The 27,522-nt window shown below is 48.0% G+C and overlaps 1 protein-coding gene across 2 annotated transcripts in view; it reads left to right on the plus strand.

The window, feature by feature from the left end:
• LOC147718353 (serine protease 23-like) overlaps window positions 1-26,872 on the plus strand; it is a 100,095-nt gene extending 73,223 nt beyond the window's left edge. Inside the window, exons 1-2 of one of the 2 annotated variants that reach the window (XM_086918296.1) lie at window positions 19,100-19,297; window positions 23,454-26,861. In XM_086918296.1, coding sequence (XP_086774422.1) covers window positions 23,464-24,585 — 1,122 coding nt within the window. In that variant the 5' untranslated portion in view covers window positions 19,100-19,297; window positions 23,454-23,463 and the 3' untranslated portion in view covers window positions 24,586-26,861. Of the gene's footprint in view, window positions 1-19,099; window positions 19,298-23,453 lie in introns of those variants that run through there. The other variant, XM_086918295.1, reaches the window with a different exon arrangement.
• Window positions 26,873-27,522: the final 650 nt, after the last annotated feature.

Genomic DNA, 27,522 nt, shown 5'->3' on the forward strand with positions numbered 1-27,522 from the left:
TAGAGGGGGAGGTTCCCATAGATAAGGAATCCCTTGCTGGGTCCAGTGCCCAATCCCTGTTCCTGTCCCTGTGTGGGTAGATGGAAGAGAGGGAGTGTGGAGGAGAAATGACTTGCTTGGGAGGGTGGTTATCCCCTGAGTGTAGTGTGTGTGTGTCTGGATTCCCCAGTACTAGGATCCAGTGGTGGCAGCTAAAATGTGTCCAGTGCGTGTGAAGTCCCATTCCCAGTTTCCAGAGTATGGTGCCTGGTGATCAGTAAGAGGGGTACAGGTTGCGTCAGAGGCAGTGAGGAACTGTCTCACCAGTCTGGTGGGGGAGTGTGTGGATGAGTGGTGTGTTGAACTGGAGGAGTTGGTGTGAGGTTTTTTTTTTAAGGAGCTTGCACGTGAGGTGTACCTCTGGTGGTGTGCAGGAGGTCCTGCAGAGGTACTGGACAAGAAGGTGGATGTCTGGCGGTGTGCTAGATGTCTTGCAGAGGCATTAGGGAGTGATTCTAAAAGTAGTGGCTTGTGTATCTGATGATCCTGTGTAGGGGAAGAGGTTCATGTGTAGCCCAGCTAGGTCCCAGTAGGATGATAGGGGTATAGGGGCTCACACCCTGTCTCAGCGGAGGCGGAGTGAGTGTGGGACGGTGTGTCCCACGTTGGCCCGAAACCCTATGTCAGGGCCTGGAGGGTTCCCTAAGGGAGTGCCAGGTCAGGGGCCTAGGCTGTACTTACAGGTCATTTGAGGAGGATCTTCCTGTGTCTAGAGGACGGGGAGTGTCTGTAACCAGAACTCCGGCGGTCCTAGTGTTGGGCAGTACCGCTCCTAAGTGGAGGGTGCAGAAGTCCTGGCTCGCTGAGCATTTGACCGTCTAGAGTGCTTGACCATTTGTGGGGCCTCTGGAGGTTGTTCCCCGAGGAGGGGGGAGGCCAGGTTCAGGTTCAGCCTGACCTGGAGGGAATGGCATCTGTACTCAGTGTCCTGACCGGTTTTGGCTTCTAGGGGTACCGCTCCAAGGTGGGAGGGTGCAGAACTCTAGAAGGGGGTGCAGAGGGACGGTGTACTTCTGACCCCCGTGCAACCTGAGGGTTTAGATCCTAGGTTGAGAGATTAGGAAGCTTCCAGGTCAAGAGGAATCTCTACCAAAGTGGATCAGCTGAAGAGACTGAGGGGGCTGCCCTTGCTGTGTGATCTGGGGCTCCCCTGCAGTTTGTTGTTTCCACTAAGGTAGAGGAAAGGGGACTCTGCTGTGTGCTGTGTCCCCCCACCTGCTTGAAGAGGAACTTTGCTGTGTGCTTTGTACCTCAGAAGTGAAATAGTTTCCAGGTGGTAGACCAGTGAGGGAGTGAGGTCCTGATCTGGTAGGAGAAGAGAGTTCTGGTTTGGAGGTAACCAGGTGGGTTCAGAGTGGCTTGGAACCCGAAGGTGTCCCTGCCGTGCGGGTCCGTGTCCGTGTTTTGTCGCCCAAAGCAAGGAAGCCCATCAGTGGAGTGATTGGTCTACCCTGCGTTTTGGCTGGAAGGGGGTTGTGTTGGACCCGGCCCTTTTGGAAGGTTCACCCCAAGACTTTTTGCTTTTTCCTAGCCTGTTTATGTGACCTGGTGTTGGTGATTTTAGGCCTCTGCGCACTTTTTCACTGTGGTACAGTGTAAAGTGCTTGAGCTCTCTGTGTATGTGTGGTGAGTGACCTGCCTTCCCATAGGAAGGAATGTGGAATATGTATGCCCATGGTAGTTCCTGATGTGTGGGGAGTGCAGGGTCGAGTTTGATATGGACAAGCTCGTGAGATTGAATGCTGCGTAATGATATATGCGGCATGACTGTGTCTAGTGTAGAAGTGCCACTTTTAGAAGTTGGCATATTTGTGTAATTTGTGTCTGGCGTGTGATTGGCTGGTGAGCCTGGTCCAGGAGTGCCTGGGCCTGCTTGTGGATTGACTGTCTGGTTTGAGGGTGACAGGGGCTGGGGAGCCCCAGGAGGTTGTCTGAGTCAGCCCGTGGATGAAAGGCTGCATCTGCTGCCAGGGAAGTGGGAGGTGATGGCACCTGGGAGTGAATGAGGCTGTGCCTGCCTGCCACAATGCTGGCTCCACCTCCAGCTGGGCGGCTGTCGCCTCTGCCCCTCACAGTCAAAGGAATTCCCTATAACCAGTTCTAGCTGGTTCTCACACTGCCTGCACCCTTTAGACAAAGGATTTTACAGTATAAAAAGGGGCTGTTTACCCTTCCAAAATGTTCTTGTTTTTGGACTGGAATCTTGCCAGGGGCGTGCTGCTGCTTGGGCCCAGGGGAATCCCTGGGCCCTGCCCAGCCCCTGGACACCTGATGGAATTTCCTGGACTTCTGGGGGACCCCTCTGCCTTGCCTGGGCTGATTGGGGGGGACTTTGCTTTGCCCCCTGGGAATCTCTGGGACCTGTGGCAGCATGGAGGAGCTGCATTTCCCTTCAGAGAACTTTGTCTTACTTTTGCCAGGGCTTATTATAGCCTAAAGCGCCTGGAAGCGCTTTTGGTTGCTGTTCTAGCGCTAGGAGCGCTGTGGATTGGCCTTTAGTGCTTGGGAGCGCTTTATGTTCGAGTGCCGGTGCCCACCCGGCACCTTTATTCAATTATTTTTATTCATGGGTGCCACCCCATTTATATAATTGCCTAACGGGTGCTCACCCCGTTTCTATTCTTATTTTGCCAACCGAGGGTGCCCACCCCTCATTTTGCCTCTTGTTAATCACCGCCGCGGCCCTCGCGCCGTGACCAGGAAGTCAGGCACCATAGTGCCTGATGTGGGGCGGGACTTCCGGAAGTCCCGCCTGCTGCCGCGCTCTGATTGGCCCGTGCGGTCAGGGAAGCAGAGGAAGCGTGGAGCGCCGGTGCGGGGCTCCCGAGAGGGAGGGAGCCCCGAGAGAAGAAGAGGGGCTGGGAGAGCCCCGCAAGTGTGGTGATGGCAGCAGTAGGGGGCCCGAGGCACATTGCCGGTGCCTGGCCCCCGCCGCGGATGACAAGGTGCACGGAGGCGGCAGCCTGGAGACTCGCTGGCTTCCCCCCCCCCCTCTTGAAGTCCAGGTCCCGAGATGGGGGACCGGGTGAAGATGAGCGGGCAGAGAAGATGGGGATCTCGTGGGTGAGAGAGCCCCATAGCGACCACCGCCTGTGTCCCCTACGCATGGGGAAAGAATTCCCCGCGCTGGAGCCCGGTAAGGAGAGGGCTCGGGGGTGTTGGTTCTTAGAGTGCCCCACTTGGCAGCGGGCCACTCCAGCAGTGTTGATGCATCGTGGGCGGCCCCGAGTGGCAGTGGGTCGCCCCCATGTCTTATTAATTAGTTACAGATCCCGTGCGTGGCTCCAGTTTTGGGGGCACTTCCACTGTTTAGAGAGCCTGTGTGGCTCTGACTGGGCCAGATGTGGTTGCAGGGCCCATGGGGGTCCCGAGGGCCAGAGGGGCCTGTGTTCTTGCCCCTGTTGGGGGTACATTCAGCTTTGGAGTCCAGAAGGGCTCACCGCCCACATGATGTTTAAAGCCCAGTGAGGCTCCTGGGGGACAGAAGTGTCTTCAGAGCCTGTGTGGCTCCAACCCCTGCGGCGCAGTTCTGTTCTAGGGTCAGTGAGGGCCCTGTCGCAGTTTTTATGATTCTCCAGCTGCCCAGCAATTAGTGGGCAGCTGCACCGTTTAGGCGCAAGATGGAGAGTGAGTCCCTGAGAGGGACAGAGATGGCACCGAGGTGCCCGGCCAGTCACAGCTGCGCAGCACTTAGTGCCAGCTGCAACGTTTAGGCCCTTGTGATTGTTCCCAGGTGCCCAGCAAGTAGTGGGAACCTGCAACGTTTAGGTTTTGCGCCAGTGGCGCACCCCTGACTGGCGCTGCGTGGCAGCACGCCCTGACATTCTGTACACAGGGCTCTTTAGTCCCTTTATTAGATGGGGGCTGGTATGTGATTTCTGCGCAATGTGATTTCTATGTTTTTAATAGTAATTGATAAGGTGTTTTTGCGCTATTGAGTTATGTTCTGGCACCTCTGAATGTGTTTATGCATCATGTGTCTTCCTTGATTTCTCACCTCTGAATGTTTTTATTCATCATGTGTCTTTCTTTCCCTGCGCTGCACCTCTGAATGTTTTAGGCGTCATGTGTCTCCTAGCACTGCACCTCTGAATGTGTTTGTGATGCATCATGTGCCTTGTTCTTAACACCGCTGAATGTGTAGGTTTATGCATCATGTGTTTTCCTTTACTACTCCTCTGAATGTGTTTCATGCATCATGGGTAATGTGTTCTTGTTTATACCCCTAAATGTATTTTATCCTCAGGTGGTTGTTCTTTCTAATGCAGGTGGTCCTAGTGAGGTCCTGGTTCCCTGCGTGACATTCTCCTAAGGTGTTAAGGGTTGCGTAGGTGGTACTTACCTGTTCCCTGTAGTTACTGGATCTGATTTATAACTGTTATTTGGTGCTATACTTATCCTATTTCTAAAAGTGTTGATTCTGACAGTGGCCCATGTGGCCCTGTCCTGTAAATAATCCCTTGTGAATATTGCCCGTGCCAGTTGGAACAATGTACATGTGTGATACTATCTGATGTGTTTTTACAATACAAAAGTTATTTTATAATAATCTTGTGTGGAGTTCCTTTTGTTGTGTGCCTCGGATGTTGTTGCTGTTGTGTGCTGGCGCAAATACTTTACGCATTGCCTCCGAGTTTAGCCTTACTGCTCGTGCCTAGCTACCAGGGGGTGAGCAGGGGTTATCTTGGCGTGTGACTCCCTTGCCCTGACTAGAATGGTGGTTTCTGCCTAGCTTTGGCATCAGCCTTAGCCAACCAGAAATAGCCAGTTCTAACATTTATCATGACTTTAAACCTTCTTATTTAATCCCTGAACCACCCAGACCCCCTACCGCCACCCTAATGGTATCAGTGCGGCCCTCGGTCACACCACAGACCGTACTTTGCGGCCCCTGGGCAAATGTTTGTGAGTACCCATGGTCTAGAGCCTCCAGAGAGTTTCAGTTTATTCGCCAGGTAGCGAGGAGAGGAGGAGTGCAAGGCTTTGTGGGTGATGCAGGCAGTCTTGTAGATAGATCTTGCCTCGATGGGAAGCCAGCAGAGGGTGGATAACTTGGGTGTGATGTGGTCGCTTCTTTTGGCCCAATAAATGAAACAAGCTGCTGAATGGAGAAAAGACTTAAGGGGGGACAGGTGGGATTTGGGGAGGCCAGTAAGAAGAGAATTGCAGTAGTCCAGTCTGGAGAGGACCAGCGATTGGACCAGGCTTTTAAGGTCATGCTCCGGGAAGAAGCGACAAATCCCCCAAAGAAGGCGCAGTTGGTATCGAGCAGACTTTGCAGTTGAATTAATGTGAGAGAGTAGATTGAGTTTTGTGTTGAGTATGACACAAGGGATTTTGCGCTGTCGACAATGATGGGTTTATTGTGCAGTAGATTGATCTGGTCCATCCATGATTGATCCGGGGGAGGAGAAAGTGAGGAGGAGAGGAGGAGGAATTCAATTTTGGATAGATTCAGAATCAGTTGATGTGTTGACATCCAGTTTTGAATGGAGTCCAGAGTAGAGCTTATGACGGTGAGATCGCGAATGGAGGCAACCTTGAGGTAGATTTGAGTGTCGTCTGCGTAGAGATGATAGTAGACCCCGGATTTACTTAGGAGATTTCCCAGTGCTTCCAAATAGAGATTGAACAATGTGGGTGCAAGTATAGAGCCTTGAGGAACACCTTGACCCACCGCCAAATGAGAGGAAAGACTGTCTGCTATTTTGATCATTTGGGATCTATCAGAGAGGAAGGAAGCATACCATTTGAGCACAGTGCACTCCAAGCCCATTCTCTGTTGAAGAGTGTTGAGGAGGGTGTTGTGATTGACAGTGTCAAAGGCTGCAGAAAGGTCAAGGAGAATTAGAAGACAAGACCCCCCCCCCCCCGAATCGAGTATCCGCAGCGCTTCATCAATCACTTGCAGCAGGGCTGTTTCAGTGCTGCAGTTTTGGATGAAGCCGGACTGAAAATTGCCAAGAAGATTATTGTCCTTGATATGATGAGAGAGTTGTTTCGCAACACATCTTTCTGTAATCTTCGCAAGAAAGGGTAGGTTAGTGATGGGGCGGAAGTTGTTGAGGTCATTCGCATCAGCTGTGGGTTTTTTAAGCAGAGGGGTGACCTGCCCAGTTTTGCAGGGAACAGGAAGGGAGCCTTGACAGAGGGAGAGGTTGACCAGAGTGGTCCAATAGGGAAGAGAATGGGTATAGAAGTCAATGGCAATGGCACTAGGGATGGGGTTAAAAGAATGGTTGGAGGGCTTTGTTTCGAGGATACACTTGAGGAGGACATCTTCAGAGATGGGGTCAAAGTTCTGCCAAATGGCTAGTAATTTTTGCTCCTCTGGAGGGGTAGGATGAGCGACCTGATCCACCAGTGATTTCACTTTTTCGTCAAAGAATACAGCGAAATCCGCAGCTTTCTTTGTAGAATCCCCCAACTTGGAAGTTGGGGGAGAGCAGTTAGTATTCTTGATGAGATCAAATAGTTTTTTGGGTCTATTTTTGGCTGAGTCAAGGAGGGTTCTGAAGTGTGATGCTTTCCCAAGGAAGATGTGCTTGTGGTACTTGGATCTTGCTGAATGAAGCGTGGCCAAATTATCAGTGGAGGGTGCTTGCCTCCGTTGTTTCTCCAGGCATCTTAGGTGTTTCCTTTCTTCATAGGGATTTGTTGAACCAAGGTACTGAGGGAATGGGCCTTTTCTTTTTGCTTTGGAGAGGAGCGACGTTATTGATTTTGGCTGCAAGGACTGAGAGGCATTGGGAGGTGAGATCGTCAACATCTAGGTTCGGGTCTAGCCTTGGAAGTGACAGCAAAACTGATTCACAGAGGGAATTGGTGTCAATATTTTTAGAGTCACGGAACCAGGAGGTAGCCCTCTTAGGTTGGCCAAGAGTTATAGAGTGTGCTAGATGAAGGGAGAAAGGGATGAGGAGGTGGTCAGACAAGTCTCCAAGAATAGGGGTAGAGATGGAAAGCATGCCTGCTTTAGAATTAACAAGGTCCAGGATTGAGCCCTTAGAGTGTGTTGATTCTGTGCAGTGTAGGATAAGATTGGTTGTAGAGAGGAAGGTGACCAGCAAGTTCACGGAAGAGTGTTGCAGAGAGCTCCAGTGGAGATTGAAATCACCCACGAATGTCTGATTGTCACTTTGCGAGTATTGGTCGCTGATGAAGTCAGTGAGTTCCTCCATAAACGAAGGGCCGCTGCCAGGTGGGCGTTAAATGACATGGAATCTGAGGGGTGAGCGGTGGTGTAGTTGAAGCTCAAGAGATAGACATTCAAAAGTGTGGAGGGCACTGATGGGAGAAGCCTTAAGTTGAAGGGAGTTTCTAAAGATGACTGCAACACCTCCCCCAATTTTGATAGGTCTGTCATTCCTAAAAATAGAATAGCCTGTGGGTGATAGGAGATCATACATAGAGTGAGAGGTATCATTGAACCAGGTCTCTTTTAGGAAGAATATGTCAGTATTGTGAAGGGTGATGGTATCAGAGATTTCGAGTTTGAGTTTTATTGCAGATCTGCAGTTGTGGAGCAGACAGCGCAGCTCTGTGAGATTGTCTTGGTGACGGGGGCACTTGTCCAGGTTCAAACCATCCATCCGTTTTTGACACCTTAGTTTAGGCGACAACTGATTCTAAAGTGGGCCCCTGCTCCACTGGGGTTTGTGTTAGCCTCAGTGTGAGTGTGTTCTGAAACAGAAAACTTGTATTTTAGTAAAGAAGCAGTGGTTCCTTTAAGAAACAGGTTGCTTTTAAAACAAGACAAGCATTTACAATGCAACGGTCTCGCCTTTGCAAAAGTTAGCGCTTTTGGCATTGTAAATGACAAATGTTTTATTTATGTGTTGGTTTTGGAAACAGATAAATAAATGGCATTGTCATGAGCAGTAGAGAGTGAGTAGTAGAGAGTGAGTAGTAGAGAGAGTAGTAGAGAGAGTAGTAGTGAGTAGTAGAGAGAGTAGTAGTGAGTAGTAGAGAGTGAGTAGAGAGTAGTAAGTGAGTAGTAGAGTGTGTAGTAGAGAGTAGTGAGTGTGTAGTAGAGAGTAGTGAGTGTGTAGTAGAGAGTAGTGAGTGTGTAGTAGAGAGTGTGTAGTAGAGAGTGTGTAGTAGAGAGTGTGTAGTAGAGAGTGTGTAGTAGAGAGTGTGTAGTAGAGAGTGAGCAGTAGAGACTAGTGAGTGTGTAGTAGAGTGGTGAGTGTGTAGTAGAGTGGTGAGTGTGTAGTAGAGTGTGTAGTAGAGTGTGTAGGAGAATGTGTAGTAGGGAGTGTAGTAGAGTGTGTAGTAGAGAGTGTGTAGTAGAGAGTAGTGAGTGTGTAGTAGAGAGTGTGTAATACAGAATGTGAAGTAGAGAGATTGAAGTAGAGAGATTGAAGTAGAGAGATTGAAGTAGAGAGATTGAAGTAGAGAGATTGAGGTAGAGAGATTGAATTAGAGAGATTGAGGTAGAGAGATTGAAGTAGAGAGATTGAAGTAGAGAGTGTGGAGTAGAGAGTGGAGAGTCTGTAGTAGAGTGTAGTAGAAAGTAGTGAGTGTGTAGTAGAGTAGTAGAGAATGTGTAGTAGAGTAGTAGAGAGTAGTAGAGGGTGTGTAGTAGAGTGTGTAGTAGAGCGTGTGTGTAGCAGAGTGTGTAGTAGAGTGTAGTAGAGTGTGTAGTGTAGAGTGTGTAGTAGAGAGTGTGTAGTAGAGAGTGTGTAATGTAGAGTGTGTAATGTAGAGTGTGTAATGTAGAGTGTGTAGTAGAGTGTGTAGTAGAGTGTGTAGTAGAGTGTGTAGTAGAGTGTGTAGTAGAGAGTGTAGTAAGTAGTGACTGTAGTAGATAGTGTGTAGTAGAGAGTGTCTAGTATAGAGTGTGTCGAAGAGAGTAGTGGCTGTAGTAGTGAGTGTGTAGTGAGTGTGTAGTAGAGTGTGTAGTAGAGAGTAGTGACTGTAGTAGAGAGTGTGTAGTAGTGTGTAGTAGAGAGTAGTGACTGTAGTAGAGTGTGTAGTACAGTGTGTAGTAGAGAGTAGTGACTGTAGTAGATAGTGTGTAGTAGAGAGTGTCTAGTATAGAGTGTGTCGAAGAGAGTAGTGGCTGTAGTAGTGAGTGTGTAGTGAGTGTGTAGTAGAGAGTAGTGACTGTAGTAGAGAGTGTGTAGTAGTGTGTAGTAGAGAGTAGTGACTGTAGTAGAGTGTGTAGTACAGTGTGTAGTAGAGAGTAGCGACTGTAGTAGAGAGTGTGTAGTAGAGTGTGTAGTAGAGAGTGTGTAGTAGAGTGTGTAGTAGAGAGTAGAGTGCGTAGCAGAGAGTAGTGACTGTAGTAGAGAGTGTGTAGTAGAGTGTGTAGTAGAGAGTGTGTAGTAGAGTGTAGTAGAGAGTAGAGTGCGTAGCAGAGAGTAGTGACTGTAGTAGAGAGTGTGTAGCAGAATGTGTAGTAGAGAGTAGTGACTGTAGTAGGGAGTGTGTAGTAGAGAGTAGTGACTGTAGTAGAGAGTGTGTAGTAGAGAGTGTGTAGTAGAGAGTGTGCAGTGATTTGAGTTTTACATCAAATTAAAAACGGGAACGGAACAAACTCATCCTATACATTATTGTGGTAGGTGCCCACGCATATAGGGTTAAATGATGCGTTAGATGCCACAGGTCCCACCAACACGCTTCCTTTATGATAGGAGAATGCCCAACATCGCGGAGATTTGCTCTCTGCTCTTCCCGGATATTTGTATTTTCAAATGTATAATGTTATCCTGCTAAACGAAGACGATGCTCAAACTATAAAAGAAGAGGGTTTCACAGATATGTTAGTCCTTCCGGGCAAACGAAATGACCCAAAGAAAGATCAAGTGACAGTTTAGAGCTCCAAGTGAGTCTTAATAAAATCAGTGTCTGGAACGCATAGCATCAAAAAACGAGCGGGGCATCAAACTGCAGTGTCATTCAATCAAAGCTTCAAGGCTTCTGAGCGCTAGCCGAGAATTATTTTTTGTGAAGCCCTAATCACTGTGGAAGGTGCCCCTGCTATCCCAGATGTGAGAAGTCAGTCTGATATGAAAATAAGCAGTATTTGGAATGAATGTATTTGGCAGGGGGAAGGTGGGGCGGCGCAAGACCGTACTGACGAGTGAACAGGAGCCATTTTGTACCGAGTGATTCTGCCTGTGTGCATGTAGACAAACCAGGCAGCAGCATGAGCATGTGATTCGGTAAAATAACAAGCATTTACAATGCAATGGTTTTGCCTTTGTTAAAGTTAGAGCTATTGGCATTGCTCTTGACACTCTGAAGCTCCACTCTGCATTCTGAAGCTCCACTCTGCACTCTGAAGCTCCACTCTGCACTCTGAAGCTCCACTCTGCACTCTGAAGCTCCACTCTGAAGCTCCACTCTGAAGCTCTAAAGCTCCACTCTGAATCTGCACTCTGAAGCTCCACTCTGCACTCTGAAGCTCCACTTTGAATCTGCACTCTGAAGCTCCACTCTGCACTCTGAAGCTCCACTCTGAATCTGCACTCTGAAGCTCCACTCTGCACTCTGAAGCTCCACTCTGAATCTGCACTCTGAAGCTCCACTCTGCATTCTGAAGCTCCACTCTGAATCTGCACTCTGAATCTGCACTCTGAAGCTCCACTCTGAAGCTCCACTCTGAAGCTCCACTCTGAAGCTCCACTCTGAAGCTCCACTCTGAAGCTCCACTCTGCACTCTGAAGCTCCACTCTGAAGCTCCACTCTGAAGCTCCACTCTGCACTCTGAAGCTCCACTCTGAAGCTCCACTCTGCACTCTGAAGCTCCACTCTGAAGCTCCACTCTGCACCCTGAAGCTCCACTCTGAATCTGCACTCTGAATCTGCACTCTGAAGCTCCACTCTGCACTCTGAAGCTCCACTCTGAAGCTCCACTCTGCACTCTGAAGCTCCACTCTGAAGCTCCACTCTGCACTCTGAAGCTCCTCTCTGAAGCTCCACTCTGAAGCTCCACTCTGAAGCTCCACTCTGAAGCTGCACTCTGAAGCTCCACTCTGAAGCTCCACTCTGAAGCTCCACTCTGAAGCTGCACTCTGAAGCTCCACTCTGAAGCTCCACTCTGAAGCTCCACTCTGAAGCTCCACTCTGAAGCTCCACTCCGAAGCTCCACTCTGAATCTGCACTCTGAAGCTCCACTCTGAAGCTCCACTCTGAAGCTCCACTCTGAAGCTCCACTCTGAAGCTCCACTCTGCACTCTGAAGCTCCACTCTGAAGCTCCACTCTGCACTCTGAAGCTCCACTCTGAAGCTCCACTCTGAAGCTCCACTCTGCACTCTGAAGCTCCACTCTGAAGCTCCACTCTGCACTCTGAAGCTCCGCTCTGAAGCTCCGCTCTGAAGCTCCGCTCTGAAGCTTCACTCTGAAGCTCCACTCTGAAGCTCCACTCTGAAGCTCCACTCTGCACTCTGAAGCTCCACTCTGAAGCTCCACTCTGCACTCTGAAGCTCCACTCTGAAGCTCCCACTCTGCACTCTGAAGCTCCACTCTGAAGCTCCACTCTGCACTCTGAAGCTCCACTCTGAAGCTCCCACTCTGCACTCTGAAGCTCCACTCTGAAGCTCCACTCTGCACTCTGAAGCTCCACTCTGAATCTGCACTCTGAATCTGCACTCTGAAGCTCCACTCTGAATCTGCACTCTGAATCTGCACTCTGAAGCTCCACTCTGCACTCTGAAGCTCCACTCTGAAGCTCCACTCTGCACTCTGAAGCTCCACTCTGAAGCTCCACTCTGCACTCTGAAGCTCCTCTCTGAAGCTCCACTCTGAAGCTCCACTCTGAAGCTGCACTCTGAAGCTGCACTCTGAAGCTCCACTCTGAAGCTGCACTCTGAAGCTCCACTCTGAAGCTCCACTCTGAAGCTCCACTCTGAAGCTCCACTCTGAAGCTCCACTCTGAAGCTCTACTCTGCACTCTGAAGCTCCACTCTGAAGCTCCACTCTGAAGCTCCACTCTGCACTCTGAAGCTCCACTCTGAAGCTCCACTCTGAAGCTCCACTCTGAAGCTCCACTCTGCACTCTGAAGCTCTACTCTGAAGCTCCACTCTGCACTCTGAAGCTCCACTCTGAAGCTCCACTCTGCACTCTGAAGCTCCACTCTGAAGCTCCACTCTGAAGCTCCACTCTGAAGCTCCACTCTGCACTCTGAAGCTCCACTCTGAAGCTCCACTCTGCACTCTGAAGCTCCACTCTGAAGCTCCACTCAGAAGCTCCACTCGGAAGCTCCACTCGGAAGCTCCACTCGGAAGCTCCACTCTGAAGCTCCACTCTGAAGCTCCACTCTGCACTCTGAAGCTCCACTCTGAAGCTCCACTCTGAAGCTCCACTCTGAAGCTCCACTCTGAAGCTCCACTCTGCACTCTGAAGCTCCACTCTGAAGCTCCACTCTGAAGCTCCACTCTGAAGCTCCACTCTGAAGCTCCACTCTGAAGCTCCACTCTGAAGCTGCACTCTGAAGCTCCACTCTGAAGCTCCACTCTGAAGCTCCACTCTGCACTCTGAAGCTCCACTCTGAAGCTCCACTCTGCACTCTGAAGCTCCACTCTGAAGCTCCACTCTGAAGCTCCACTCTGAAGCTCCACTCTGAAGCTCCACTTTGAAGCTCCACTCTGCACTCTGAAGCTCCACTCTGAAGCTCCACTCTGAATCTGCACTCTGAAGCTCCACTCGGAAGCTCCACTCGGAAGCTCCACTCGGAAGCTCCACTCTGCACTCTGAAGCTCCACTCTGAAGCTCCACTCTGAAGCTCCACTCTGCACTCTGAAGCTCCACTCTGAAGCTCCACTCTGAAGCTCTACTCTGCACTCTGAAGCTCCACTCTGAAGCTCCACTCTGAAGCCCCACTCTGAAGCTCCACTCTGAAGCTCCACTCTGCACTCTGAAGCGCCACTCTGAAGCTCCACTCTGAACCTCCACTCTGAAGCTCCACTCTGAAGCTCCACTCTGAAGCTCCACTCTGAAGCTCCACTCTGCACTCTGAAGCTCCACTCTGAAGCTCCACTCTGAAGCTCCACTCTGCACTTTGAAGCTCCACTCTGAAGCTCCACTCTGAAGCTCCACTCTGAAGCTCCACTCTGAAGCTCCACTCTGCACTCTGAAGCTCCACTCTGCACTCTGAAGCTCCACTCTGAAGCTCCACTCTGAAGCTCCACTCTGAAGCTCCACTCTGAAGCTCCACTCTGCACTTTGAAGCTCCACTCTGAAGCTCCACTCTGAAGCTCCACTCTGAAGCTCCACTCTGAAGCTCCACTCTGCACTCTGAAGCTCCACTCTGCACTCTGAAGCTCCACTCTGAAGCTCCACTCTGCACTCTGAATCTGCACTCTGAATCTGCACTCTGAATCTGCACTCTGAAGCTCCACTCTGAAGCTCCACTCTGAAGCTCCACTCTGCACTCTGAAGCTCCACTCTGAAGCTCCACTCTGAAGCTCCACTCTGAAGCTCCACTCTGAAGCTCCACTCTGCACTCTGAAGCTCCACTCTGAAGCTCCACTCTGAAGCTCCACTCTGAAGCTCCACTCTGCACTCTGAACGGTCAGACTCCAAAAATCGGCCCTAATCACAATAGTATTATTTCACCTGCGTGAATATAAGTCTGTGAAATTCTGGCCAGTGGTAATACACACAAGTAATATAAAATTGTTGTTCCAAAGAGCATTAAATGGAAATAAAACAAGTACCAGACCCATTGATGCCTGCACCTTAAAAGTGAAACTGACTGAAGCAAGCGCCAGGGCCACGCTGAAAAAAAAAGCCACACACATTAGATGCAGTCAAGACGCGCTCACGAGGTCAGAAGGCACTCCACATGAACAACTACCAGACACATTGACGCCTGCACTTTCAAAGTGAAATGAAACAAAGTGAAACTGACTAAAGGAAGCGCATGGCCCATTAGATGCAGTCAAGGCGCGCTCACGAGGTCAAATCTCCAAAGGAGAAGCTCGTGACTGCCTGACTACAGCAGAAAAAGCTCGTAACAGTCTGATGTCCACAATATTCCCAGAAAAGTGGCAACATAAGTTGTCTCGCATAGACAGCAAAAGCTTCGCTTTTGCTTTCGTCTAGGCGAGACCTAAAAAGGTGGTCAATTTACCAAAGAAAACACAGTGTATGATGGCTTTCTGTCAATTGCAGGTCATTATCCTTGTATTTGTAGCAAATCACATGGGTCTCAGATATTCATTGGATAGGCCAGTTCGCAACAAGTCTGCCGTATTTGTGGCCACTTTTTATGAACTGACTCTTAGAAGGTCTAGCTCAAAATCATCTGTATGTAAACTGGAGCCTCTGACAGGTGCACACAGACGAAGGTTGAAGTGCTGTCCCTGTCCCAGCCCAACCCATCCTAACTTGTAGAGCTGTGGTCTCATGCACATAAATGAGGGTCAGCCAGGGACACAGTGCTAGGCCGTTGCATCCCAAGCACTGCTAATGGTGTTTAGGGGTCAAGAGGACGTGGCGGGAACAGAAAATAAACACGGGTCTGAGAGGCCCATTTACGTCCGGTAACTCCACCCTCCTAGCAGCCAATAGGAGGCTGTTCAGGTATTCAGATTGGACAAGAGGTCAACCCTGTGACGTCAGTGAAGATCACATGGTGTGGTGGCAAGTTATATCACTACCCAGCCCACCTGCCCCTCTGTGGCTCAGGCAGTCTGGTGACTCTGCACTAGGGCACAAGTCCTAAAACAAGAAGTGGGGGGACTAACCTAGTTAGTCAATATGCACGTGGCCCCACAGAGCGTGACATCATGGCGCTGACATTGTGGCATGTGAATAGATACTCACTGTTGACATGTACATATGCAAGCAATGGCATATATACATACATGCATAATGCTGGCATGCAGAGACATATGTAATGTTGGCATGTGTGCATGCATATCTAATGCTGGCATGTGTGAATACAAGGTAATGTTGGTGTGTGTGCACACATACTTAATGTTGGCATGTGTATATATATGGGCATGCTGTATCCCTAAAGCCTGCCCATGGGTTGGGTAGATCAGGGACTGTGTTAACCTTAATGTCATGAGGCAATGTATCCCGGAGACAAGGTGCAAATCAACATATTAAAAAAAAGCCAGTCAAGGAAAGACTGACTCAGTAAGCGAGTTCTAAAGGTTGTTTTTACTACTGGGTTACATAGAAATCAATTGCCATAAAGGCCATCAATTCAAAATTATACAGAATAGAGACACAATCCGATAAATGTCAAGTCCTATATGTGCAGCAAAATCGACAAGATATCGGACAGCATCCTTAGTACAAACCAAAACTTTCTGTCTCTCCCACAAATTCAAGGGTTTAATTGTACATTTTCTCCGAGAAGAATATGAAAACAGGATTTTCACTGTGGTGTGAGCAGAGAAATCAATTTTAACAAATCAGAATACAGATTTTAAAATGATCACACAACTCTACCCCTTACGCACTATATGTAATATGAATATTGAATCAGCTCCTCTGACATGCAGAGGTGTCAGATTAACTCATCATATACACAACAGTGAACCATTGTGAATGAATGCAAGCACAAGATCCTTGGAAAAAGGTTACACTACTGAGCCTATGCTAAAAAGACTTCTTTGAGAGCAGTCATTCGGAAATAAACAAAACACATCTTGCTTGACCACGTGCAGCAGAATTAGAAACGTAAGCAAGAACATGATCAGCCATCCTTTTTTAACAAAGTGACTGGCCTAGTTAGCATTGCTTAATTTGAGCTGGTGGTTTCCGGTGCTCGACACTGGCACTTAATTGTCAATACCTGCACTTACGTCAGCTGTCACATGGGGGCGCTGTTTGTGCAATTAAAAGATTAGCAAAACAACTTTAAAAACAACTAACACCAGCTACCTACCCCATTTTTAGGTCTCGCGACCTATCAATGCGCGCAGGCGCATTGAGCGTAGCGAGAATTCATGTCCTCAAAACGCTCGTGAAACCAAGGGTTTCGTTTGTGCGGTTTTGTTTAAGTTCACGTGAATCACGTGACCAAACAAGCACGCGCATTCACAGCCGCACAGCACATCAAAGGGCTTCTCCTCCCCTAATTATTCATGGCCGGCCGCAGGCCGGCCGTACTTTCAGTTTCCCGGCCGCTCTGCATTATCAGTATCAGGAACGTGTTGTTTTTCTTCACTTTGTCTCCGTGCCTGCGTCTCCCTCGTTGTTTTCCCCCACCACTTGTGTTGTTCTCTCCCTTGTGAACCCAACCCACCCGTCCCCCCTTGCATTTCCCGTAGTTGTCTTTTTTCTTCTCCACTTTGAACCTTTGCTTTCAGTGTCTGCATGCTTCACGTGTGATCTTACGCTGCCGGCACCCATCCCTCACTCTTACTCTGCTTCCATGCCCCTGATTTACCTATATTACCCTAGGTATATCCCCGGATGTGCAGTGCTTCTCTTGATTCTGTGCTTCACTTGTAACTCTTCCACACGTGTACCCAGCTTCCCATGCCTGATGCTTTGTGTGCGCTTTTGCCTCAAGTGTAACCGTCCTCCACATGTGCCGTGCTTCCTGTGTCTGTGCTTTCCTTGTAATTCTGCTCTCATTTACCCTTTCTCCCCACAAGTACCCCATTTCCGAGACAGATGCTTTACACGGAGTTCTGCTTCAGGTGTAACCCTCCTCCACATGTGCTGTGCTTCCCGTATGTTGGTGCTTCTCTTGTTATTCTGCAATGTTTTTACCCCTACTCCACAAGTAATCTGTTTCCCGTGCCTGATGCTTTACTTGGAGTTCTGCTTCAAGTATAACCTTCCTCCACACGTGCCGTGCTTCCCGCCTGTCCCTGCTTTACTCGTTATTCTGCCCTGTGTGTACTCCGTATCCCCACTAGTACCCATTCCCCATGACAAATGTAGGGTTCTGCCTCCGGTGTAACCATCCTCCACATGTGCCCTCCTTCTCGTGTGTCTGTGCTTCCCGTGTGTCTGTGCTCCACATGTTATTTTGCCCCGCGTGTACTCTGTATCCCCACAAGTACCCATTCCCCCTTGACGGACTTGGAGTTCTGCTTCCGGTGTAACCCTTCTCCACATGTGCCCTGCTACCTGTGGTCCGTGTTTCCTGTGTGTCTGTGCTTCACTTGCTATTTTGCCCCATGTTTACCCCTTCTCCACAAATACCCATTCCCCTGTGACGGTGCTTTAGGTGGAGTCTCTACCTCGGGCGCAGCCCTCCTCCACATGTGCTGTATCTAACGTGTAAATCTGCCCCCCGTGTGTACCTCTGCTCCACAATTACCTTGTATCCCGTGCCACATGCTTCATGTGTAATGTTGCCCCAGCCCTTTGCTTCCTGTCTCTCTGTGTTGCTGACATGCAGTCGTGCTTTCGCCGTAGCACTGCCCTACGTGCACCCTTGCTTCCTTTACTCCCGTGTTTCATGCGTAACACGACCCCAGGCAATCTCTCCCTTTTGTGTATCAAGGCTTTGTGCTTGGCTCCTCAGGGTAACCTAGTGTCCCAGCTCCACGCAAATCATTGCCTCCTATGTCCCCATCCCCTTCTCGATCCTCAGATTCCTGTGTACCCCTTTTTTTTTTAAGCAGTTTTCACATTTAAGACATCTCGGCTTTTACCCCTGATTTTGTGTTCCCTGCTTCATGTGCATCCCGTACTTCAAATCATGTAAACATGGGTCACTGACACCCAACTTTAGATTGAACACATTGGCTTCATTAGTAGCAGACCCTGGTGGCGTAAGATGATCACTACTTAACCTAAAGTCTGTAAGGTGTTCTTTAAGGAGGTTTTTGTATAGGTGGTGGGAATCTGAGGGTCGTCATCCAACACATAAATAAAAAAGCACTGGCGTTGCCAATAGGTTTCGCATTTGGAAAGTTGGAGCTATTGGTTTTGTAAATGACATTTTATATTTATATATCGTTATTGGCATTGTCAATAACAATATATAAATATAAAATTCATTTACAAAACCAATAGCTCCAACTTTCCTACTGCCAGACCTATTGGCAACGCCAGTGCTTGTTATAGCTTTGGGAGTTCTCAACCAGTCTGAATTGTCACACTTGCAGCATTGTGATAGTAGTTATGTTGGTACTGTCATTGGCAGCGCTGGCTGAGTCAATGGGTGATGCAAGTTGTGGTTGCCTCCTGACCAGGGCCCTGTCACATGTTTTTACAAATAAAGCAGTGCTACTTAGCATAAGCAAAGAAAACACACTTTAACCCCTTCCATGCTGATGACGAACCCCAGCCGTCATGCACTACGGTGCTCGTGTGCTGATGACGGCTGGGGTTCGTCACGGCCCGCCCCTGTTCGTGCTGTTTACAGCACACCAGGGGAATCGCGGCCGCATCGAAGGGGTTAACAGATCATAGCAAATTCGTTTCAACGGCAATAGTTTCATATTAAGATATATGTGTGAAATCAGGCGTAAATTAATATTTTGCAGATTGTTAATAATGCACATTTTTGATGAATGCGCAAAAGCTCCAGCACATGCGATATTGGCATGTGTAGGTACACACATAATGTTGGGAAGTGTGCGTACACACGCAATGTTGTTATATGTGTGTACATACGCAATATTGGTATTCATTTTATTTAATGCATTTTTATATAGCGCAGACTTTACCCGAAGGTGTCAGAGCGCTGTACAATAGAACCAGTTACATTACATGAGAGAAATGTTACAAAATAGAACGTTAAAAAAATAAACAGGAGATTAGAGGTAGGGAAAAAAAACATAGAAGGCAAGAACACAATATGTATGTGTGCATATACAAGCAATTTTGTCATGTGTGCATTCATATGTATTGCTGACATGGATTCATACATCCGCAATGTTACCATGTGTAATCTAGTTATTTAAAGGTGAGCATTTTCTAAACATCTTCCTCAGCCTTGGGCTCCACCCACTTCCGGGCCTGGCCACCGGCACTGCGGGCTGCGTCAGTCTGACGGCGCGGAAGGAGCTGCGCGAGGCGTGCCGCGTCCGCTGCCGACCCTGAGCCGCGCGCTCCTGTTTCTGTAGCCGATACCGCTCACTTTTGTCCTGTAGGAGTCCCCGTACAGCAGCTCCTGGTGTCCGTCTTTTAATCGCTGCCCCTGCCCTTGGGGTCATGTAGTGCTATTGTGGTGAAGCAGCCTCAACAGGCGAAACCCAATGAGAAGCCTTCACTCGAGGGCTTGGGGCCTGGAGGTGCAGCGGGTGCAGTGGCACCGCCGCCGGCGAGAGGGCCTCTGGAAGTGCTCCTTCTCGCAGCTTCCCATGTGTGCTCAAGGACAGTCAAAGGTCAGCGGCATTACGGGAAGTGCTCCATCTGACCAAGTACTGCTCTTTAATTTGTCAAGGACAGCTCCCTTTATATTTACTTTTTTTTTAAAAGAAAGGAATAAACAGACGTACAATTCTTTCTAAAGAATGCAGATATTCAGAATAATGTGTTTAGTTTTGAAAGTTGAAAAGCTGTGCATTGCCCTAGAATTCTGAATTAGATTTGAACAAACTTTACAGAAGTGTTAAAACAAATTGAAACCAACTGCGTGCCGTGCACAAAAGACAGCAATCGCTCCGTGTATTATTGAATTTGAATTTGAAGGTATTTGTAGAGCGCTCGTACACCCAGCGGTTTCATGGCGCTAATATTGTTCCTTTCTGATATCTTGTGTTCTCCACTTGTAGGCGACACAAGGCCAGGTCCAGGGATGCCTCTAACGTGCCTTAGGGTCCTCAGTACTGTTGTCCACAATGATGGTGAACTGCGCTCTCAGATGTGGTGTTTCTTTCAACCTTCCCACCTGTGACCCTCAGCACTTTCAGTGTGTGTTATATTACGATGCGCGCAGCTGTGCTGTTGTCTGCTGTACAGAGCACATGCTTTGCAGGTGATTGATATTCAATTTTTCTCTTTTTTGAGGTCCGTGCAGGTGGCACTGGATTCACCACTGTACCTTTCGTGTTCAGTGCCTGCACCTGTCCCACCCAGGTTGGCTGACAATGTTTACATAATACATGCCATCAAAAGGGTGGTTTATGTGATCTGCCTCACCTGTGTTGGGATAAGTACTTACTTGTGAAGCTACTTTGAACATTTGCGGTTTTTATATTTACCTCAATTAATTTTGAGCACCTTTTCTGGTTTCTTTTTCTTGTTTGAATAGGTAAGAACCACAAAAGCTTTTGAAGAGCCATATTTTATTTTGTAAATAAAGGGATATGTTTATGAGGGCCTTGCATCTTGCTTGCCTCACGCAAAGGGATACATGCACAACGCAAATCTCAAAGGCTTTGTACGGCTTCATAAATATGGAGTAACGCAACACGGTATACATCGCTGCGTTGCCTTAATCCGTGCAAGGGAGGCGCTCCATGGGTGCTGCATTGGGCGTTCCCATGAAGCTCTCATCGTTTTTGAAGCATTCTCAGATTTACAAGGACATGTAAACCTAGGAATGTGTCAAAATCTTACACCTCCCGAGGTGAAGCGTAAAAAGTAGAAATATCTCTATTTCTCCTCGTTTCTTCCTCTTTTTACAAGTGCTGCATTCTGCAGCAGACATAGAAAGAGGAAACGCCTCTATGGATTGTTTTTGTGCAGGAAGGTGCTTCTTCCTGCACAAACACAATCCTGCCGACAACACAGGCACCCTTGCACCACGGTACAAGGGTGCCGGCATTGACGCTAGGCTGCCGAAACGGTTCCAATGCAGGGGAAAGGCCAGGAATGCACAGTATTGCTTAAATATGCCCGTTCCTGACCTTTCCCTGTGGCTCAGTGCAGCACGGTGCCTTGCTGCGCTCCTCTGCGCCACAATCCCATAAATATGCCCCAAAGTATCTGAACGCCGAAACTATCTAAAGAGTGTTGTGCGCATGTGGTAACTGCACACGTAGGTGGTAAACAGAGGCTGGAGTACAGTGCTTGCAAAGCTGTACACATTTGTAGGAGACACAGAAACAATAACAAATTGACCCCCGATCTGAACATACATTCAGGGCATCAGTGGTTGTAGTTTTTTCGTTTTTTGGTTATTGTGGGTTCTGGTGAACTATCAGGGCATTAACTGGCCCTCTGCCGCAGATTAAGAGTCCATTCCGAGTGGAACTTCATTAGTGACTCTTAATAATGTAAATATGGACTTCACTAATGCAAGGATCACTGAACCGATAAACACAATATCACGGCCCAAGTGCCACATTTCACAGCACAGAGTAGCAATCACTGTGGTATTAGGGGGAATGCTGCCTTTAATGCCCTAGTACCAATGGGGACATCCACAGTTGAAATCATAGTCTATGTACCAAACTTGCCTATTTTCTGATGCACCAGGCAGGTGGTGGCAGCCATTCTTTTTGGAGTTCCGCATGTGCCACACAGGCCAAATCTGTGCCCTACAGGTGGCTCCACAGTGGTGGGTTTTCCCATACAATTGCGCTTAAGGTGGAACCTGTGACCTGCACATCATGGTGTACCCAAAGGGTCGGAATACAGATGCAGACTCTTGAAGGAGTCTGTTCAAAGCTAGAAAAGGCTGGTCATGACTATGGGGTAGCTACGCAGGGGGTTACACATGCACTAAACCATCCCTTGATCCTGTGCTCAAGGACTGGACCTACAAAAAGTGTTGTTCCACACAAGTCCACCTAACTATAAATCTCACCTGACCCACTGAGCAGCTGCACACGAAGGTGATGTACTTACATGTGCAACATGTCTGAGCCTGCATAGGTTTGTTGAGTTCTTGTTACATGCACCGTAGGGTACGCCTGCGTCTTACAGGCAAAGAGAGGTGCACATAGGTCTGTTGAGTTCTGGTTACATGCACTGCTGGCTACGCCTGCATCTTAGAGACAGACTAGCCCAGTGCATTGTGGGTAGACTATGTGTCGCTTCTGGGCTCGTGCATTAACCTTCCCTGTACTACTGTACATTACCCCATGGCGTTATGCCCATATGTAGAGGCAGGGATTCCTGTCGCAGAAGGATGACAAGCTATGACTCCTGTCTCGAGATATGGACATGACGCCATATTGATGTCAGGCACAACATGTGACAAAAGGTACATATCCCCAACATTGGGAGGCATGTTTTGCCTCTAAGTCTGTGGTGTGATTACTGGGTTATTCTTTTATTTACATTAAAGGCTGCCCCGCTGTGTTTGTGATGCTGCTGTGTGTAGCACTGTATTGTAGCTCCTCTGGTTTGATATTCGGAAACCCTGCAAGGAATTGGACCGTCTTTGGTGAAAACTAGGACATGCACAGTGTATGCTTGTGGCTTGATTGTGGTGGTGAAATCACCCAGGAAAGGCCTACATGGGCCCTGTGCTGTGCAGATAAATGTACACTTTTATTCCTTGGTGGTCATGATTCAAGTTTCCAATATGTGCTGTTCCTTCAGATTTGAAGAGAGGACACTGGTGCTTGCTGTGACCTGCAGGCCTCTTTTGCAGCTCCACCTTTCACCACCAGAGGGCAGTGAATAGTGACCAGTAACTCGCCTATGGCAGTCCTGGCCTTCTCTCTCAAGCTGAAACTCAAGGTCACAAGTCGAGGACAAGCCAGGCAGTAGGGAGGGCGATAACTGAGAGGAGAATGTAGATTTCCCGTGGTTCGGTGAGTGCATTTCACAAACCCCTGGTTCAGGTTACAGCTGGCAGTAAGTTTAACCTCAAGGAACATTTGCACAGCACCCTCCCTTCTACTTGGTCTGTCTAGATCCTTGCCTGAAATCCCACACGATGGTGAAAGGTCAAGGCAGATGCTTCTTTTGCAATGCTCATCAATTAATTGTGCTTTCTGTGTTTGCTAGTCCGTGCTTAATTTGGGACTGTGGTTTTAGGTCCTCGGCACCAACACTTAATTTTTCAACACCAGCACCTTTGACGGTCCAACACATGGTGGCGCTGTTAATTTAGTTGAGAGACGAGCACAGCAAACGTTGTTTGTCAATTCAGTATACCTTATAATGACTAATACCTACCTGGAATAGTCTGAATTGTCACACTTGAAGGTGTATAATAGTTGTGTTGGTGCTGTCACCGGCAGCCACAGCGCTAGCCGGTGCAAGGGGTGGTGCAGGCTGCAGTGGCCTCCTGGCGAGAGCCTTGGCACTTATTTTTCCCCCAAATTAAGCATCTGGCTTTGCCTTCCTTGCCATAGTGCTGTTATTGTTTGGCATTATCTTGGTAACACTACTTGTTCTCCACGGCTGACCCTCAATGGGCTGACCATCAATGGACGGTCTGAGAGCGTTAGGAAAAGCTTAGTCAGATCCGGGAGAGTTTGACTTTGACAGTAAAAAAGCTGTTGTAGCAAAGCTCAGTTCAGAAGAAGCGGACATATGGCTGACCAGATTTTTCAGTTAGTATTGTTTTTAGGCTAATAGGCTATGTAATTGCATTGCATTAGGTGTTTATCTTACAAATGTTTGTTTCTTTGATTGCAGGGCCTGCACCATGAGCCTCCTTGAGATCCTCGCCACCTTCTTCTTGATTCTCTACAGACAAGGCCTGCACGGTTTCTCCACTGATGTCTTGGTAACACCCCAGGATCACATTCCAGCCTTCATACCCCAGTCTACTCTGCCTCTGGACCGGCCACGCTTCATAGCGAAACCCATCCTGGACCTCACAACGTACTGTGACGAGGAGTGCGCGAGACGCGAGGCCGGGCTATCTCCCCAGGACTTCCAGGAATACCTTTCCTACGAGACCGTCTATGCCAATGGCTCCCGCACCCTCACTACTGTGGGGCTACAGGGCGTCAATCCAGGCAACACCACATCCGATGGGTGGAGCAGGAAGCGCACCAGGAGGCATGTTCGCCACAAACGGCACATCTACGGCACGGACGGGCGGTTCTCCATTAGCAGCAAGCGCTTCCTACTGGACTATCCATTCTCCACAACGGTGAGGATCTCCACCGGCTGCACTGGGATTCTGGTGTCTGAAAGACATGTCCTTACAGCAGCCCACTGCGTCCATGATGGCAAGGAGTACGTCAAGGGTGCAGGAAGGATCAAAGTGGGCTTCTTGGTACCACATAAAAGCTCAAAGAACATGACGCAGCCGGACAAGTTGGTGATGCGGTGGGTGCGGGTGAAGCGCACGCAAGTACCCAAAGGATGGATAAGGGGGCCCAGTGACCTCAGTATGGACTATGACTACTCTTTGCTTGAGTTGCGGAAGCCACATGAGCACCCTTTCATGAAGCTTACAGTCGCCCCTCCGGTGGAAGACATGGCCGGCAAGAGGATCCATTTCTCTGGCTTCGACAGCGACCGCGCTGGAGAGCTGGTCTACCGCTTCTGTGGCGTGGAAGATGAGTCCGCCCACCTCATTTACCAGCATTGTGATGCCCGTCCAGGCGCCAGTGGCTCTGGGGTTTATGGCAAAGTCTGGGACGCTGGGAAAAAGAAATGGGAGAGGAAGGTCATCGGGATCTTCTCAGGCCACCAGTGGCTGGAGGTGGATGGCGAGCAACAAGACTACAATGTGGCAGTGCGCTTCACAGCTATGAAATATGCCCAGGTCTGTTACTGGATTAAAGGTGACTACAAACATTGTCAAAATGAGTGAATGCTGTGTTAGCCTTCATTGGGTTGAGAAAGGTCTCTCTCCTGCAGATGTGGAGTAAATTTGTCCTGTAATGAGTGGATGGACCACAAACACACGAGCACTTAGAGAGGTTTGGAGAAGATGGAAGGAGGCTGCTACAGTCAGGATAAACCATGCTCTAAACCGCCAGTTTGACACAAGTCATGATGTGAACATAGCGTGTGCGCTTTTGACTGCAACATATGAAGTTAAAGGGAATCTTCACAGCTGACCAATTTTTTCTTTGTTGTGAGGTCATTTAGGAAAGACCTTTCTTTGAAATGTGAACATCGTCTTATGGATAGTGGCAATTGGAAGCTGATAACCTTATGGACCTACACCCTGCTGGCACCCTTCCACGCAAAGGTCTTTCTGTGTCACTGAGGGGGGAAAGGTGTCTACCTTCTTCAAAAAACCTTGTCCTTGTTCCACTAAGGTAGACTTCATGTTTCCTCACTGACCAAGGGAAGGCTTCTTTTGGCCTCAGAGCAGGTCCCCTGCTTTCCTGATTAGTCCATTTGCTTTTTTTGCACAAATCAGAAGCACCTAGTAATAATCGAGCAATTGGATGAGTGATTCATCAAAAGTGACCCTGAACTGACTTCTATTGATTGAAAGGGGTGTTTCCCTTTCTAGTAGCCCTCTTGCACAGACAGTGGAAGGACTGTGGAGTACTTACCCAGAGATGCTGTATCCTTTCAGGATACACTGCTGCCCCCTCTGGAGACATTGACTGAAATACCATCCTTTCCATCTATCACGCACTTCGTAATTGCACTTCCGGTCGGGTGGGTGAGAATGTATGTCAGGCATTTGAATCAAAGTAACTCAAAACTGTTTCAGAATCCTCCTTAGGTAACATGCAGAAGATGTCAAGAATAGATGAGAACATAAATCCATACAGAAAAGGCATAGAAGGCACTGTAGGTGGCTAAAGCTGAGAACATTCAAGGTTGAGTTGAAGAGCATGAGAGATAAATATTAAGTAGCTTATCGAGAAGGCGAGGGGGAGACAAGTGATCAAGTTGATGACTTGATACAATGGTTGAAGGTGAAGATAGAGGAAATTGAATTGTTGAATAGATGACATTGACAACAGTGATGTTAGAGGTGATTGACTTGATTAATACTCTAGGAGAATGTCATTAGTGGTGAAGATGGCGAAGGTGTTGAGCTGACGTTTGTGACGGGGAGGACAGAGGTGATTAAACTGATGAATGGACGGATCGGGGATGCTGATCCTAGAGCTGGTTGAGATGAGGAACAGACTAGGTGGAATGTTAGGAATAAACATGGCTGAATGGATCACTGGAGGATGTGGATGACTGCAATGTATGCGGCGCCCAAGGTGATAGACCACAACCATTACATCGATTGTAGGGAGGATGAATTGACCATTGGTCATAAGTTGATGAACAACGAGACAGAATAAATAGAAGGATAGAGATGTCAGAGTTAAGCCAGGAAGAAGTATGACACTAATCTGAGATTAGATTCTGATTATGAACAGATGATCTGGATGGTTAAGTTCAGGATTCCACGAGATGCATTATGATAATAATAGAAGCAGCTGAATCCATAAATGGAAGAGACATGTGGCAGTATTAAGAGAGGAGTTCAGTGGAAAGAATAGACCAGATGTATAAATACAGTAGGATCAAGAAAGTAGGGTTATGGCTAGAGGAGGTCATTGAGATTTATAGATCATTGGAGGAGAGTTAGAAAGGGCAGATATTGGAAATTAGAGTTGATGAGTAAGAAAGATACTTTATTTAGATTGAGATGATGCACTGATATGGTAGAGTATCGAGCTGTTTAGCGCTGGAAAACCGTGCTGGGTAGCCATGCGCTCTATAAGATCTAAGTAATAATAATAGAGTATGAGAACATAAGATTAATATTATCGATAATGAAGACCAGGGGATATGCAGATGATGGATGTGAGTGTAGGAGGAAGCAGAGGTGTCCACTGGTGGGAAGATAATTGTGGGCATGAGATGATGGTTGATGGATAGAAGAGATGGTGAGTGATGAATAGAAGACCGAGCGAAAGCAGATAAAGACATGATGACCATTAGTGGTTTCCATGTGCAGCGGATCTTCCCTGATCGCAGCATTCACAGTACCAGGAGGGAATTCATACAGCACGCTACACCTACCGGCCATGATTGTCTTTCTGCACTGGCAGTGTGCACGAATAAACAGAGTTTACTTTTTTGTGTACTGGGTTGAAAATAAAGGTTTTCATGAAAAAACAACTTTTTAACAATCCCTGATTCCCCTACCTTGTCTGTCTTTGCTATGAATGTGCGCACACAGTTTTACTCCTCTACAGCTGCCACAAGAATGGATCAACTAGGTAAAAATGTACTTGATCCTGTCCAACACCGTCTTCCGAGTGTTACGAAAGTAGGATCCTGTAGAGTGAACGGTATAAGATCACAAATGTACTAAGAACATAGTAAACGGTGGAGCAATGCCTAACTTATTAACGATTCAGTGAATTGTGTGGTGGTTCCTAATCCGTTAGCAAAAGAAGAAGGATTTGCAAATTTTCTAGCTCAATAACATTTGAATGAATAGTTTGGAATTGTCATATTGCCTCAAACTGTTCCTTTGATAGCCAAGTACTGTAAACCCTTCATATTAGCGCAGTTCGGCTCCCTTCTTTCTAGTGCGCACACTATTTTCCATAGGAGAATGATCTTCTTTCCTGTCTGTCTATAGTCCTCAATCACAATCTGTCTGTCTTTTTCTGTGCCTGTCTTTCTCTGGTATGTGTTGCCTACAGTATGCATTAATAATGGTTGATCAAAGACCTCTAATGAAACAAGATCACATCGTAATAGTACATTGAAGATAGTTCATTATGGTGGTTTAGTACCCGCTGCAGTTCTTTCTCGAAGACGCGCAGGGACT

Source organism: Lissotriton vulgaris, chromosome 4_1 (genome assembly GCF_964263255.1).
Source record: "Lissotriton vulgaris chromosome 4_1, aLisVul1.2, whole genome shotgun sequence".
Lineage (NCBI taxonomy): Eukaryota > Metazoa > Chordata > Amphibia > Caudata > Salamandridae > Lissotriton > Lissotriton vulgaris.